Consider the following 14,806-nt stretch of genomic DNA (forward strand, 5'->3'; position numbering starts at 1 on the left):
AAAAGATACTTTAAATGTGAAATTAAATCCGCCAGTAAGTGTCAGCAAGTCACTGTTAAGTGAGTCATTGAGATTGAACCGAATTAATTGATTCATTCAGGAACTAAACAACTTCATGTTGCTCAGAGACGCAAAAACAGTGCTGTGGCTGTGTTTGGAATGTTTTTTGTTGGCGAAATAACGTAGAAATAGCGCAAAAACAGCCAATATGGTGTCTAAAACGTAAGTCTCTTGATATTAACTTATTGTTTATTGAACTGTTGTATAAAATCAGCATCACATTTGTAACCATGCTGATTTTTGAAGAAAAAACTGCACTCTTTCTGTGATATTGATTAACTATATGAATTGAAATATATACATTTTCTGCCGCCTTATCTTGAATTATGTGATCATTCTTAATGCATATTAATAGACTGAATCATGCAGTGAAAGATCGCATTCCAAATGCGCACGCACACTAAAGCCTGTGTTGGTCTGTTTTTTTACAGTCTATGGTATTGGTCTAACCAGACATCACGTTGCGTATGCGTGCCTCTGTTGGTGTGTTTTGTTTGTTTTTTGCAATATACTCGATAATGTTATGATGTCTCACGAGTTCAGTATTTGCGCTAAACCTGCGCAGATTTGGCTTGCATGAACTTCCCAAAGAAATTAATGAGTGAACATAACTTACGAAAAGTACCTTGGGTCTTGATTTTGAGCATCTCCTCATAAAAGCTTTATAATAATGTCATCATGTATGTTCTCACCTTGATCATCTGAGCGACGTAGCTCTCAGGGCCTGTGTATTCAGTGGAGTCCTTGACCCGCACCAGCACAATGAAGTACAGGTAATGCCATAGGTTGTGCTCTTCCTTGATGTGCTCCTCAAACGTCACTGTTTTATTATCAAACTTATCCCTCTCCAGACCTGGGTGAACAATCAAATTACCCAAAAAATAAATCCCCAATCACATGTGAAGGCACATTTATGTTCATTTGAGCATAACTGTGCAACTTCATCTCACCGCAGATGAAACATGTGGTCTTGAGGATCTCCTCTTTCCTCTGCTTCTCACTTCTCAGATCAGCAAACGTATCAATGATGACACCAAAGATCAGATTCAACACGATGATGATCACCAGGAAGAAGAACAGAAGGTCATACACGACGCGTGCGGCGAACAGATGCTCCTGCAAACACACATACGGGTTTTGCTTCAGGTTATGTAAAAAATGAACAATTATTGTAAATATATGCATGTGCGTACCTCTTTGGATGGCTTGCGCAGAACATCTCCAACTCCGCCACCACTCCTGAGACCGTGACTCAGTACAGTGATCATACACATCCACAGAGAATCACACGCTCGCTCTACGTCATCTATAAACACACAAAACACACAACGTAGAACCACTATTTCCAGTCACTTCCAGTACAGACAATATTTTTTAATGTCAGATTAAAAAATATTGCCAAAAAAGAGTCACATAATATTTAAATAATTGGATAACATGACTGAAATAATTGGATTAGGGCTGTCCATTTTAAGTGTCATTTTAGTATTAATAAATTAATTAATAATACGTAATAGTAATTAATAATTAATAATACTTTGTGTTATTTTAGTACATTAATCAATTAATATTGTTAATAATATAATAATCACTTCATAAAAGCAGATTTAAAAAGTTTTAAAAAGCAGATCTAATCATGCCCCGACCTGTATGCTATTACTAACAATTACTTTTTACAAACAATTTTTTTACTAAAAACATAAATGCAATGTTTTACTTGTCTAACATAGACATATGCCAATTATGCTCATGATCATTTCATTTGGGGAAAATTTGTGATTACTTTGACTAATTATTTAACATATGCAGTAGTTAGGATGAATTTTACTGCTCACCCTCCTCAACATCCGCAGTCAGACAGGACCCATTTTGCCCATTGCAGACCCCCTCAGACAGGAAACCAGAAGCCAAATTTACTCCCTCCTCTGACACACATATTCAAATACAACAGAAATGATTTTCACACCCACTAGTATGAACATTACTTTGTGATTTGCTTTGATATGTCTGTGTGAATGTGGGTTACCCAGAGTGCCGTTGGGGATGCGGTTCACCTCTAGGATGAAGTCATCCTTGAAGAACATATATCCAACAATGGAGAAGAGGTAGACCAGGATCAGGCCCAGAACAGCCGTCAGGACAATAGAGCGGCCATTTCGAGTCACACTCTTGATAACGTTCAAAAGAGTCTCTTCCCTGTTCACCAGGTCAAACAACTACGAACACACAAATATACAATTAGTTAACATTAGTGGTCTAAATCAGTGTTTCCCAACCTTTTTTTAGTCACGGCACCCTTTGGAAATTTTAACAAACTTGTGGCACCCTACAAAATTAATTTTGTCACAGTATTTGAATTTCTAACTTCGATATGATAATTTGAAAAGTATAGATATTCGGTACAACAGGGAAGAACTGCAGAATATAATGTCATACAGATATTTTTAATATTATAAAAAAAAATGTGTCCATCAATGGTGGCAATCAGTAGGTTAATTTTTAATGAAAAGACCAATTTATATGACAGATTTTATAGGCTTTTATACATATGTACAGAGCATCACACCACGTGAAAGTGAAACCTGAGCAATGAACTAATTCGGCAGCCGAAATTACGGTGCATCTCTAATTATTGGCGACATCAGAAATGGATATGCCGCGGCACCCCGATTGGGAAACACCGGTCTAAATATTTGCACTGATTTTTTTTCTTTCTTTCTTTGATTCTATATTAAATGACTGAATGCAACATGAAATTAGGTCAATATTTGGTCAATATTAGATACATATTTTAATTTAATTCTCTCTATAGATACACATTTAGACACTAATTTCTGTTTAGGCATATGTTAGTAAAAAATGTGTTAGTGTAAGGTTTTGAAACAGACCAGAAGACTGTAAAAGAAGACGTGTCCAAAAAGGCCCAGAGTGCAGATGAGAAGGTACAGCAGGTGAAACAGGAACTCCTTATCCATCACCATCACCCCGTAACCACGGGTAAATGTCCCGCGGTTACCCACAAAGCTCAGCATGAACACTATCTTATTACAAACCTGCAGACACCAAATGAGGTCAGATTGTCACTACAGACTGACACCACATAAGATTATCAGTAAAGAAACTGTGTACGGTGTATGACTGTATGTGAACTTGTATGCACTAAAAATCTAACACTCCCATGTGTGTCCGTCTGAGTGTGATCTTACATTAAAAGCTCCCAGGAGTGTCAGCATATGCTGCAGCCCCACTGAGAAGCCCAGCTGCAGCACACTGGAGATGACCAGCACTCGCACTGCGTTCGGCCTCGGTGACATCAACACAAACCCCAACGAGCCCAACAAACACACCCACAACAACAGAGAAAGAGAAGGATCTAGTGAACCTGAAACACACACAGACCACATATAAGGTATAAATGTTCACACAGGTCAGGGATATTGTGGAAAGAAAGCCCAACTCGTGAAGACAATACAGAGGGGAACTCACTTTCACTCATTCCGTCCAGAGGGTAAAAGAACGCCACCAACAGATTAATGAGAACAGCCAGGTTAAAAGACACATTACTCCAGAACGACATGTTCCGGCTACACCAGTACAACACTGGCTGTACTAAAAACAGAATAAGAGGGATACATTAAAAAAATTATGATAAAATTAATCATTCTCAAACACTAGAGAATGAAAACACACATTTACCTCTTAGTTTTTTCTGCCACCTCATTTCATTGAAGAGGTCGTCTGCATGCAGGAAGAAGTCATTTATTTTACTGCCCTGTTCGTCTCTCTCTGTACCATAGTACACACGCAGCTTGGACTCATTTGTGAGAAAAGAGCAGATATTTGGTACGGGAAACACGATCTGTTCCATCGTGCGATCCTGCCGGACTATCTATTTATACACAGACACATACAACAGCATTAAACACTACAAAACATGTTTTAAGAGTTGTTAAAAGTGTTTGTGTGTGTTACCTCTATCTGTGCAGTGTGTTTAGTGTAATACTCCAGGGCCTGGTCTTCCCCACCTGGTTTCAGTAGTATTTGCAACTCCTTATTGTGACGTGACAGCTGAAATAGCAGGTTAAATCAGATCACACTACTAATTTAATGAATTGCTCTTAGATAAAGTGAGGTACATTTGGTATTGTGGTTGACTATAAAAGTTGGCCACAGTCTAAATAAACTGTTCTTATGCAGGGCCCAAAACTGCCAACTTCCAAAACTGAAAACTGTCTTTGGTAATTAAATAAAATGTTAATAAATATGCTTATCAGCCAGTAACAGAAAATGGTAATCTAACTTGCTGACGGAAGTGGTGTGCGTAATTCAAACTATTCATCTGTCGTGACTTGTGACTTTTTTTTGCCACAGTGTAAAATTTACCATATATTGCAAATGAAACTATTTATGAACGACAAATATTCTCCTTATACCCTACACCGATAGATGTGGCAAAAGTTGTACAGGAGTGTGTGTGTACCTGATGAGCAAGGATATAGATGTTGTGTCCAACATTGCGAGGTGAGGCAGCATGGTCCTCTCCATTCTCCTGTTCCTCATCCTCAAACTCTGTTTCCCCCTGCTGGTAGGCCATTTTCATCACCTCCACCTTGAACATGAACACACACAGCTGGGGTTGTGCAGATGTTGTGGCCAAAGAATTTTTATGGTTTACTATCTGTCTACACAGAATGACTCCAAGATACAGTTAAAGCAATGACAGAACCAGGATGTACCGGGATAATAACTAACATACTCACTAGTTCTTTTGGTCTCATGTTGTACAGGATTCTCTCTGCGTTCTCACTGTCATGACGGCTCTCCATGATGGCCAGCAGTAGCTTAGATGCATTATTCTAAGGAAAAAGGACAAATAATGCTACATGAAATTGAATTGGCCAAAGTATTAAATAAAACTACTATGAGATGATTGTCAAAAAAAAAATGACTGAGCATCTTGATTACATTTACGCTCTGTTCTACTTCAAATGAACTTAAAGGTCCCCTGAAATGCTTAGAAACACGCAGCGTTACTCAATGTGTTGACATCATTTTAATTGAAACAGGAAGATAGGGCGGGACATATCAAGCAGCCCCGCCCCTTTTTAAAATAGCCAATAGCGTTCGTTTATATCACAGCCTACCATGTTCACATAACATAACATGTTCTGTAGACTTTATAGCAGTGGTTTTTAAACAGGGAGCTGCAAGATGTGTTAAAATATTTAAAATAAGATAAAAGAAGCTAAAACAGCTAAAAATCAATACATAAGCTGATATACTATTTCTTATTTTAATTAACTATATAAGAGAATATGAGAGTGATTTCTAGTTTTGAAAAAGTCATGGAAATCACTAAAATCTTAAAAAGCATGGAAATTCTTATAACAAATACAAATTTTTCTAGTTATGTCAAGCTCAAAAATCTTTTAGTGGGTGGAAGTTGCTATTTGTGAGTAAAAAGTCATTTTAAATATCCTGTAATCACAAATGAGAAGAAAAGTCATGTAAATCCATTGGTAATCAACTTCTAACCCAACTATAGTTTTTGTAAATAAAAAAAAGTTTAAAAATGACCAACTTTGTCATCACAGCAGAAGTACAAGAAGCCAAAAAGGACATGAGGCCTGATCCCTTTGCATAGTCAAATTTGATGTTACTATGAAATGAGAAGGTTGTTACTTAAGAGTCAAGTGATGTACCTTTAGTTCTAGAACGAGATCCATTCTCTTTCTGCCCAGTGGATTAATATCATTCAGAATCAATGCAATGATGATGTCAATGCCATTAGACTCATGGGTGGCAATGCAATTCTGCAAAAACAAGCACAACAGAGCACATTCAATATGGGAAGTATGTTTATGAGCAATTGGAAGATTATAATTGCAAAATAGAGGAAGAATAAAGGTGCTAAACCTTGATTGTGTTAGCGTTTGTGTACTTGCCTGGTTATCATGGCAGGGCCCTTGACAGTATTCAGTGAGACTCTCTACAGTCTGATTAATGAGAGTCACATTATGCTGGTTGATATACAGCCCTAACAGCCCCAGGCCTCCTGTTGTACTTCCACAAATGCAGTCCAGGAACTGCAGGGTTTCACACACCAGGTTATAGTTGTTCTTGTTGTTCTGACAGCGCAGAAAACTCTGCAGGAGAAAAAAAACCCCAGAAAGTTCTAAACATACATGATGTATAAAACCAGTCCAAACCTAGAAACATACACAAGACCCTATGAAACCACACAATACTGATACTGTAAATGTTTGAGACCTAACCTAAAACCGAACCCAAAAACAATTGAATTCCTTCAGGCTCGGGTTAGATAGTGAACCTCTAATCCGGCTAGATTAACAAAAAAAGCAATAAATGTGACAGATGGAGAGGCAGACAATCACACACACACACACCTGCAGATCTCGATTATGGTTCTCACACATCAGTTGTAGGAAGCGCAGGATTGGCTGCATGATGAGAATGACAGGGCTCATCTCGCCCTGCTCTGTTCCTTTATCTCCACCCCCTTTGTCTCCATCAGTAGTGCCATAAACCTCCTCAGGATCAGCATCTCGGCGATACGAACCGTAGGCCTTCTTAGTCACAGCAGATGCCTCCAACAGCTGCTCACGGGCATCATCAGTCACCACGACACCTGAATTTTTTTCTGGAGAGGAAGAAAAAGATGATTTCTTATTTATAATCTCATAGTGACATATCTTCTCATAAAATTAAATATCAATCTTGATAACATTATGCAGTGTTCTCAACAAGTATTTGGACTTCAAACCATGAATATCATTGCATCAGAAAACTAAATATCAAACCAAGTGGTATTTATTGTAAAGAAAGATAGCGTAGGATGAGAGATAAAATACTGACAACCCCAACCTCTCCGGCGTTGTGGGGTATCTTTGTCTGGAGTGTTGTCATCACGCCGCTTGTTGCCCAAGTCACTGGTGTTGACGGTTACCGTGGCTTTGATTTCCAACTGAGCAGCTTTCATTCTATCATAAAACACCCTAAAAAACTTTTCAGAATTTTTGTCTTCTGTTAAACGTTTGAAGAAGGAGTGCTGAAAAGAGATAAGAATACAAACATAAATGTACCATTATGTTCATATGTTATGTTCTATAGAGAACTTCAAATGTAATACACTACTGTTCAGAAGTTTGGAGTCAGTATGATTTTTTGTGTGAATGATTTTGTCTCTGCTTGCAAAGGCGCATTTATTTAAACATACAGTAAAACAGTAACTTTTTGAAAAATTATTAAAATGTTAAATAACTTTTGTGCTTGGATATAGTTTAAAATTAATTTATTCTGAATTTTCTCTTCAGTGTCACATGATCCTTCAGAAATTATTCTAATATACTGATTTGATGCTTAAAAAACATTTCTTCTTCTTATTATTATTATTATCAATGTTGAAAACAATTGTACTGTTCAATATTTTTGTGGATATCGTGATACATTTTTCTTTGACCAATAAAAAGTTCAAAAGAACAAAATTTATTTGAACACAATAAATGACTTTACTGGCACTTCTAATCAATTTAATGCCTACTTGTTGAATAAACATTAATTTATTTCAAAATAAAAGTCTTACTGACCCCATCTTTTAAGCTGTAGTGAATATTGAATAATTTCATACCACAACGTTCAATTCTATCGCTTAATCATTTTACTGACAGGCCTTTCTGACCTGTATGATGGTGTTCCCGCCCTCCAACAGTGCAATGGCCAATAGGATGCTTTCGTGGAAGACACGGTCACTGGTAGCATTCATAATAAGATCGATGACGAGGTCAGACGCTCCTTCACGGTCCAGATGGCACTGCACCTCCATCAATGACATCTCAGCCCTGCTCAAACCCCCTGAGCTCATACAAACACACAAAAATGATGTTAAATTATATAACAAATGTTCCAAGAAGCTACACTGAAAAATGAACCCACCTGGCTGGCTTTTGATTGGTCCTACAGGAGCCAGGGTGGAGTTACTGAAGGAGGTCAGACTTTCTCTCCGCCCACCACTCCTGAAGCCATAGTAACGGTTGACGAGCAGCTGCCGTAGGGCCTCCCCCTGTGATGAGTGTGAAAGTGTGTGTTTCAATGTGCATCTTATTTTTTGGAAAAAATTTTCTTTGCCATTCTTGCTTTGGCTTGTTCACCGCATGGCTGTAATGCAGTATTCTTTCGAGCAATATGTATCATAAATGGGAATACATTTTCAAGGAATAGTTATAGTTGAACCAGGGCAGCTGAGAGGTACAGATATGTGGTTGGAGAGCAGGGTTAGGTGAAGTTAGTGACCTACCCTCCTTCGATCCTCTAGCTGTTTTGGTGGCAGACTCAAATCCACCACCTGAGTGAGTGAGCAGAGTGGACAACAGAACACTAACACAGAGTTAGTAGAGTATCATCATGCAATAATCTCCAGCTCTATCCTAGCAGCATGCTTGGTGTTATATTAACATCAGTCAAAAAAATTACTAAAATTATGCATTTAGCTCATAGTAAACTAGTTAGTTATGCTCTGAAAGTGAGTTATGTAAGTGAATCCTTATACACATTAGGATTAAACAGAAAATAATGTAAAACAGAGTAGAAAATTGGACAGATTAAGTACAAGATGAGAATGTAATGGTCAGAATAAAAGGTCTGTAACATAGCAGTTAATATCCAAACTGCCCAAATATTCAGTTATTACCCAAATGGTTTGTAAATATTAAGATACAATCAAAAGATTGTTTCTAAATCTTTCAGAACAATCTTTAATTTTACTATAACCTCATACTGTATTAGAAGCACGATTAAAGCACCACAAAATGGTTTGAAGAACACAATTTCTTGTGTATTTCTTATTGAAACAGGACTTTAAAGTAGGGCATACACATTGAATGGCTTTCGCCTTTTATAAATACTTTTTTCTTTCTCATCACAGTTTGGCCAAATCATGATTTGCTACTTTTTAGTGGTAACAAGTTGTTTTAGGGGAAACACCAAACCACAACAGATCAACATCCATACCACATCTAATAAAATATGTGTACTTAGGTCAAATTTCCTATTCCGATTCTCAAGGATGGAAAAAGAAAGTAGAGAAAAAAAGGAGATAAATAAGTAAGGAAAAGATGGGATGAATGACAAAAAGAGGACAACCTCAGTAACATCCATCTCATCATCAAATCCCAGTAGCTGAAAAAGAGGAGTGAAGGACGGGGTTAATGAAAGAGTGGGCATACTTCAAATGAAGCCAGTAACTATTAGTGATATGAGCGTTAACAAGAAGATATAACAGAGGAAATGTGATCAACTCAAACTTAAGCAAAGGTGCTCTTACACAACTTGCATTTGTAATTAAGGTCACACATGCAGACACTACAAATGAAGACAGTACGTGTAGAGGACAATACCATCAACCTCTCACAACACTATCACATCTGTATTCTACCTTAAGAAAAAAATTTTTTTTTTTGTAAGAACAGCTGAATCACTTCCGTTAGTCCTTTTATTAATGGTTTTGTGGTAAATACCTTCTCTCCATATCCTCTGTCTTTGGTCATCATTTCTCTGAGTGTCTGCAGAACTTTGATACAAAGCCTCTCCTCATTTTCCTCTAGAAGTTGCTTGGTATGTTTTATCAATCTGTACAAAAAGTAGATAAAATATGCTAGTGTAATTCAAACATAAACAATGATAGCATAATATTGTATTATTAATATGTATTAAGCTATAATAAGTAATACCGTATTTTATTATGGTGTTCTATATATTATTATATTGAAGATACTGTAGGGACAATAAGAGTTTATCATACTTGCAGATGAAGCCTCCACTCTCACACTTGCGATGGGCTTCAGTGTGCTCTGGGAACAGCAGTTCTGGACGATGGAGAACATCCACCAATACAGACAGCTCAGCCTGAACCAGAGGCCTCAACCGCTCCTCCAATGCAGACACTATATCCTACAGACACACATAAACACATGCAAAATCATACATTCACCACACACCCTAACAAAGTAAGACACTGAGGCAAAACAATTGAATGCAGGTTTAATGATAGGAACTATAAGAAAAAAACAAGTGTGATCACTGACATGACATCATCATTTTCTTTTTTTATTGAAAAATATGATAGAAGACAACAGAAGGAAAAATATGACAGCAGACCTAATAGAAGGAAACAAAACAAACGACAACAACAATAAAAATGGACAGATAGATAGCAAGAGAGAGAGAGAGAAAAATGATAATAATATAATAATAGTATAATAATAGTAATATAATATTAGTAGTAGTAGTAACATTCGGTTATAACATATACAAATTATAATATAGAGACATTTGTTATGACATTGATTGCTTAGAAATATTTCCAGTGGATTTGGTTAATGCAGAAAAGAGAGAGAAAAAAGGGGTTAAAAAATGAAGTAGAAAGATCACAAACAATGATGTAAGGAATATAGTCTTTTGACAAATATAAGTAGATTATTAAATATTAGTGATGATGATGGTGATGATGATGATAGACAGGAGATACATTTCCTCACTTGAATATGTATATAAAGTAAAAAAAATATTAATTATTGTTGCCATTGTTGACACCACTGCTGTTCTCCAAATTAAAAAAAAGGGAAAAAAATAAAAAAATAAAATAAAATAAATAAATAAATGCCAAATCTAAATAATTACAAAGCAAGAGAAAAATAGAAAAAGAGAGATAAGTAAGTGTTAGAGAAAATAGCAAAAGAAGGATAAATAAATTGAAGATAAATGAGTAATGATACTGTATATTGAAGAGTGTCCAAAGAATGAACAAATTAATTATTACTAATAAATAGTAACATATTAAATAATAATAATAACAGTACTAATAAATTGCAATGGTAGCAGCAATGGCAACAATGGTGTTATGGGAAAGGGGGAAAAGAAAAAAAATAAACATAAATAAAAAAATAAAAAAACACCTATTGTAATTCAAATGGTGAAGAATGTAGAGATTATAGAAGATTGGTTGAGATCATTCAAAGAGTTACACACATACACAAAAATAAAGGACATAAAGAACAAGTAGAAATAATAATAAAGAAAAAGAAAGGAAAAAATAGTAATAATGCTGCCAATATTATTATGATGATAATAGAAAAAAAATGTTTTGAAAGTGTTTCCTTATAGATATTTACAATTTTTGTCTTTTTTCCTTTTTCTCTCCCCTCTCTGTACATAATGCAGGTATATATTCAAATTCAATGTGGGGACATTAATTCACAAATCAGGGTAACTTGATATCTAGGAAAGGAGCAATTGAGCCATATAGTTGTTTAAATTCAGAAGTCTTATGTTTGAATATGTCTGACTGTTTTTCTTTATTAATGTAATCTCTTAGTAATTGTTGCCATTGTGTACAAGAGATTTTGTTTTTGTTTTTCCAATTGATTAAAATTGTTTTCTTGGCGATAACTAGAGACAGAAGTATTGGGGTGACGTACTCCGGTGGGGGGTTTATTTGTGAATGATCACCTAGTAGACATAGTGAAGGAGTTGTCGGGATTTCGCCGTTAAAATAAACAGATAGTTTAGTAGTAACATCTTTCCAAAACAGAATAATTGATGTACAGGACCAAAATGCGTGCAGATAGTCATCTGAAATATTGAGTGTGCAGTGAGTGCATTTATCAGAATCTGCTATACCCATTTTAAACTATTTGTATAGTGTTAAATGTATTCTATATATGATTTTATATTGAATTAGTTGAATTTTCGAAATTTGAAAATAATTTGAAATGTCCACTCATACTGAATGAGCCGATACAAATTTGTCTCCAAAAAGTATTGTCTGGGATTGTGTTTAGGTCCTTTTCCCATTGCTTAACCAGAATTAAGTACATTGTATCTGTAGATATTAAAAATAGTGTATAGTTTAGTCTGCAATTTTCTTGAGCTACCGATCTTGATTATTTTTTCTGTGAAAGTTGATGGTTTGCAAAAGCTGTTGCCAATTTTAGTTTTGATGGATTTTTTAATTTGTAAGTAGAAAAAAAACTGTTCTTTATCTAAATTATATTTCTGCATCAGTTCTGGAAAGTTGGTGAGTTTGTTGTCTATCACTAGGTGATGTAAATGTGTGATTCCTGTGTTTTTCCATTTTTTATTGGAAACAGGTGCTTTATTAACAGTAAAATCAGGATTATGCAATATGGGGGAAAGGAGATGTGGTGTTGAATGATTTTCCGTTCTTTTATTTACATTCCACCAAGCAATTAAAGTAGTACAAGTTACCGTATTGTTGTATAAATCTTGTTGTTTAATTGTGTCGGAAATAAAAGTCAGGTCGGATAATGAAATGTTTTTGCATTCTAACTTTTGCATTCGAGTTGTAACCATGCGTTGTGCAAGTGATTGCTATTCAACCATTTGCAAAGGTATTGTAATTGTGCTGCTAGATAGTACAAATGAAAATTTGGTGCCCCTAAACATGCCATATCCTTGCTTTTCTGTATAGTGTTGATAATTATTCTAGGATTCTTATTATTCCAATAAAATTGATTTATCTTACTATTTAGCAACTGAAACCATTTTTAGTGGGTTGTGTAGGAATCATTGTGAACAAGTAATTAACTCTGGGTAGTATTGACATTTTTACTGTAGTAATTCGTCCTATGAGAGATAGTGGGTGATTCATCCAGCGATTTAAGTCATCTTCGATTGTTTTAAAAAGTGGGAGAAAATTTAGATTAAATAATTCTGACAGATGTGGAGATATATGTATTCCCAAATAAGTAATATTGCCCACCTTAAACTGATTATTCATTAATCTTGTCGTCTGAAAAGCTTTGTTAATTGGTAAAATCGTAGATTTGGACCAGTTTATAGTGTAATCTGATACTTTCGAGAATTCATTAATAAGGTTGATAACTTCTTTTAAAGATTTTTCTGGATTTTGTAAGTATAATAAGACATCATCTGCATATAATAATATTTTATGGGTGTTCTTATTTATTGTAATACCAGTTATGTTATTTTTTTCCCCTTATTGCGACTGCCAATGGTTCTATGAATATTGCAAATAATAGTGGGGAAAGAGGACATCCATGTCTGGTCCCACGTTGTAACTGAAATGATGGAGAAATAGTGTCACTCGTGATCACGGAAGCTTTTGGGGCGCTATAAAGTGTTTTAATCCATTGAATAAATGTTTCTCCAAATCCAAATGTTTGTAATGTTGTAAAGAGAAAGTGACAATTTACCTTATCAAATGCTTTTTCTGCGTCCAATGATACAACAATTGTAGTATTTTGTGATTTACAGATATTCATGATGTTAAATAGGCGGCGTGTGTTATTTGATGAGTGACGTTCTTTAATAAAACTATTTTAACTAAATAGAATGATATTGTTAGAATGATCTTGTTAGAAGTCTTGATGACCGATATTAATGTTCTTTCTTTATTTCTTTTAAGGAGGTTAGCTAAATATTTTCCTGTTTTGTCATTATTTTTAGAATGTTTAAAGGGGTCATATGATGCGATTTCAATTTTTTCTTTCTCTTTGAAGTGTTACAAGCTCTTGGTGCATAAAGATCTGTAAAGTTGCAAAGACTAAAGTCTCAAATCCAAAGAGATATTCTTTATAAAAGTTAAGAGTCAACCACGCCTACCGTAGTATTGTTGCTGCCGCCGCCGCCGCCATGTCGTGAAGGCGCGCGTGTGTTTGTGTTCTGTGTGTTTCATTGTGAAGCGAAACTACTTTGTTTGGCCTTCTAAAAGAGGACGATATCCGCTTCGTCATGCCTGGAGCTCATCCTTGCTGGTCACTGAGGAAATACATCACCTTCGTGCTGTGGATCGTCGGATCGGCTTTCACCGTGGACGAAGCGGAGTCCAGCCCGGGGTCGTCACATGTGGTTGCTGCAAGCTCCTTCGTCGAATCCGCTGGCCGCGCCGTTCTCAAGCCGGCCTCCGCTCACTCCAGCCCGCCGTGTGTGACGCTGTGTTTCGTTGTGAAAGCGAAACTACTTTGTTTGGCCTTCCAAAAGAGGACACAACTAGAAATCAGTGGTTAAGTTGTATTTACAACACTGTTCCAGAACAGTTCAACCCAAATATTCAGATGTGTGCAGTGCATTTTAGGGAGGACTGTTTCCTGATCCTGGTAGAGTAGACTACAATGCCGGCTGTTCTGACTCACAGACTATAAGTACGTTTTTTATATTTAAAGAGTTTTAATATTTTATATATTTAAAGCGAGTTTTTTGGGCAGTGTAGAGTAGGGCTTGTTGTTTGTCATTTCTCCGATCACAAATACAGACATGGTTTTATGTTTACGCGGCACGGCGCAATGCAACGCAACGTGTAAAAAGACAGTATAAGTCATTATAATCAGTAATTATGTCCACACTGGATGCAACGAATGCCTCGTTTATAATGGGCTTTCATGTTTTTGAATCATCGCTCCGGCCTGACAGGGCATCACCACAGTATGGTAAGGGGCGTAACATTTCCGTCACACACTTGAGGTATTCGGCCAATCACAACGCACTGGATAGCTGGCCAATCACAGCACACCTCGCTTTTTCAGACCAATGAGCTTTGTAAAAATCGACGCGTTTCAGAAAGGCGGGGCATAGAGGAGAAACAATAATGTACAGTATGTGGAAAATAATGTGTTTTTTTAACCTTAAACCACATAAACACATTTCATTACACCAAATACACAAAATAATGTTCTTTTTAGCAACATCAAAT

The 14,806-nt window shown here is 36.1% G+C and overlaps 1 protein-coding gene across 2 annotated transcripts in view; it reads right to left on the reverse strand.

Moving 5' to 3' along the window:
* The window catches only part of itpr1a (inositol 1,4,5-trisphosphate receptor, type 1a), a 49,100-nt gene that overhangs the window by 7,058 nt on the left and 27,236 nt on the right, over positions 1-14,806 (reverse strand). The window contains exons 37-58 of one of the 2 annotated variants that reach the window (XM_016515956.1): positions 9,878-10,026; positions 9,594-9,705; positions 9,220-9,255; positions 8,375-8,422; positions 8,014-8,140; positions 7,760-7,932; positions 6,946-7,129; positions 6,468-6,721; positions 6,006-6,206; positions 5,763-5,873; positions 4,821-4,916; positions 4,541-4,669; positions 4,033-4,128; positions 3,757-3,949; positions 3,547-3,669; positions 3,267-3,442; positions 2,949-3,113; positions 2,087-2,276; positions 1,896-1,985; positions 1,254-1,366; positions 1,011-1,176; positions 753-913 (exon numbers count right to left, since the gene is read on the reverse strand). In XM_016515956.1, coding sequence (XP_016371442.1) covers positions 753-913; positions 1,011-1,176; positions 1,254-1,366; positions 1,896-1,985; positions 2,087-2,276; positions 2,949-3,113; positions 3,267-3,442; positions 3,547-3,669; positions 3,757-3,949; positions 4,033-4,128; positions 4,541-4,669; positions 4,821-4,916; positions 5,763-5,873; positions 6,006-6,206; positions 6,468-6,721; positions 6,946-7,129; positions 7,760-7,932; positions 8,014-8,140; positions 8,375-8,422; positions 9,220-9,255; positions 9,594-9,705; positions 9,878-10,026 — 3,093 coding nt within the window. The remainder of the gene's footprint in view (positions 1-752; positions 914-1,010; positions 1,177-1,253; positions 1,367-1,895; positions 1,986-2,086; positions 2,277-2,948; positions 3,114-3,266; positions 3,443-3,546; positions 3,670-3,756; positions 3,950-4,032; positions 4,129-4,540; positions 4,670-4,820; positions 4,917-5,762; positions 5,874-6,005; positions 6,207-6,467; positions 6,722-6,945; positions 7,130-7,759; positions 7,933-8,013; positions 8,141-8,374; positions 8,423-9,219; positions 9,256-9,593; positions 9,706-9,877; positions 10,027-14,806) is intronic. The other variant, XM_016515957.1, reaches the window with a different exon arrangement.

This window comes from Sinocyclocheilus rhinocerous, unplaced genomic scaffold, assembly GCF_001515625.1.
Source record: "Sinocyclocheilus rhinocerous isolate Xijiao unplaced genomic scaffold, SAMN03320098_v1.1 scaffold85, whole genome shotgun sequence".
Taxonomy (NCBI): Eukaryota; Metazoa; Chordata; class Actinopteri; order Cypriniformes; family Cyprinidae; genus Sinocyclocheilus; species Sinocyclocheilus rhinocerous.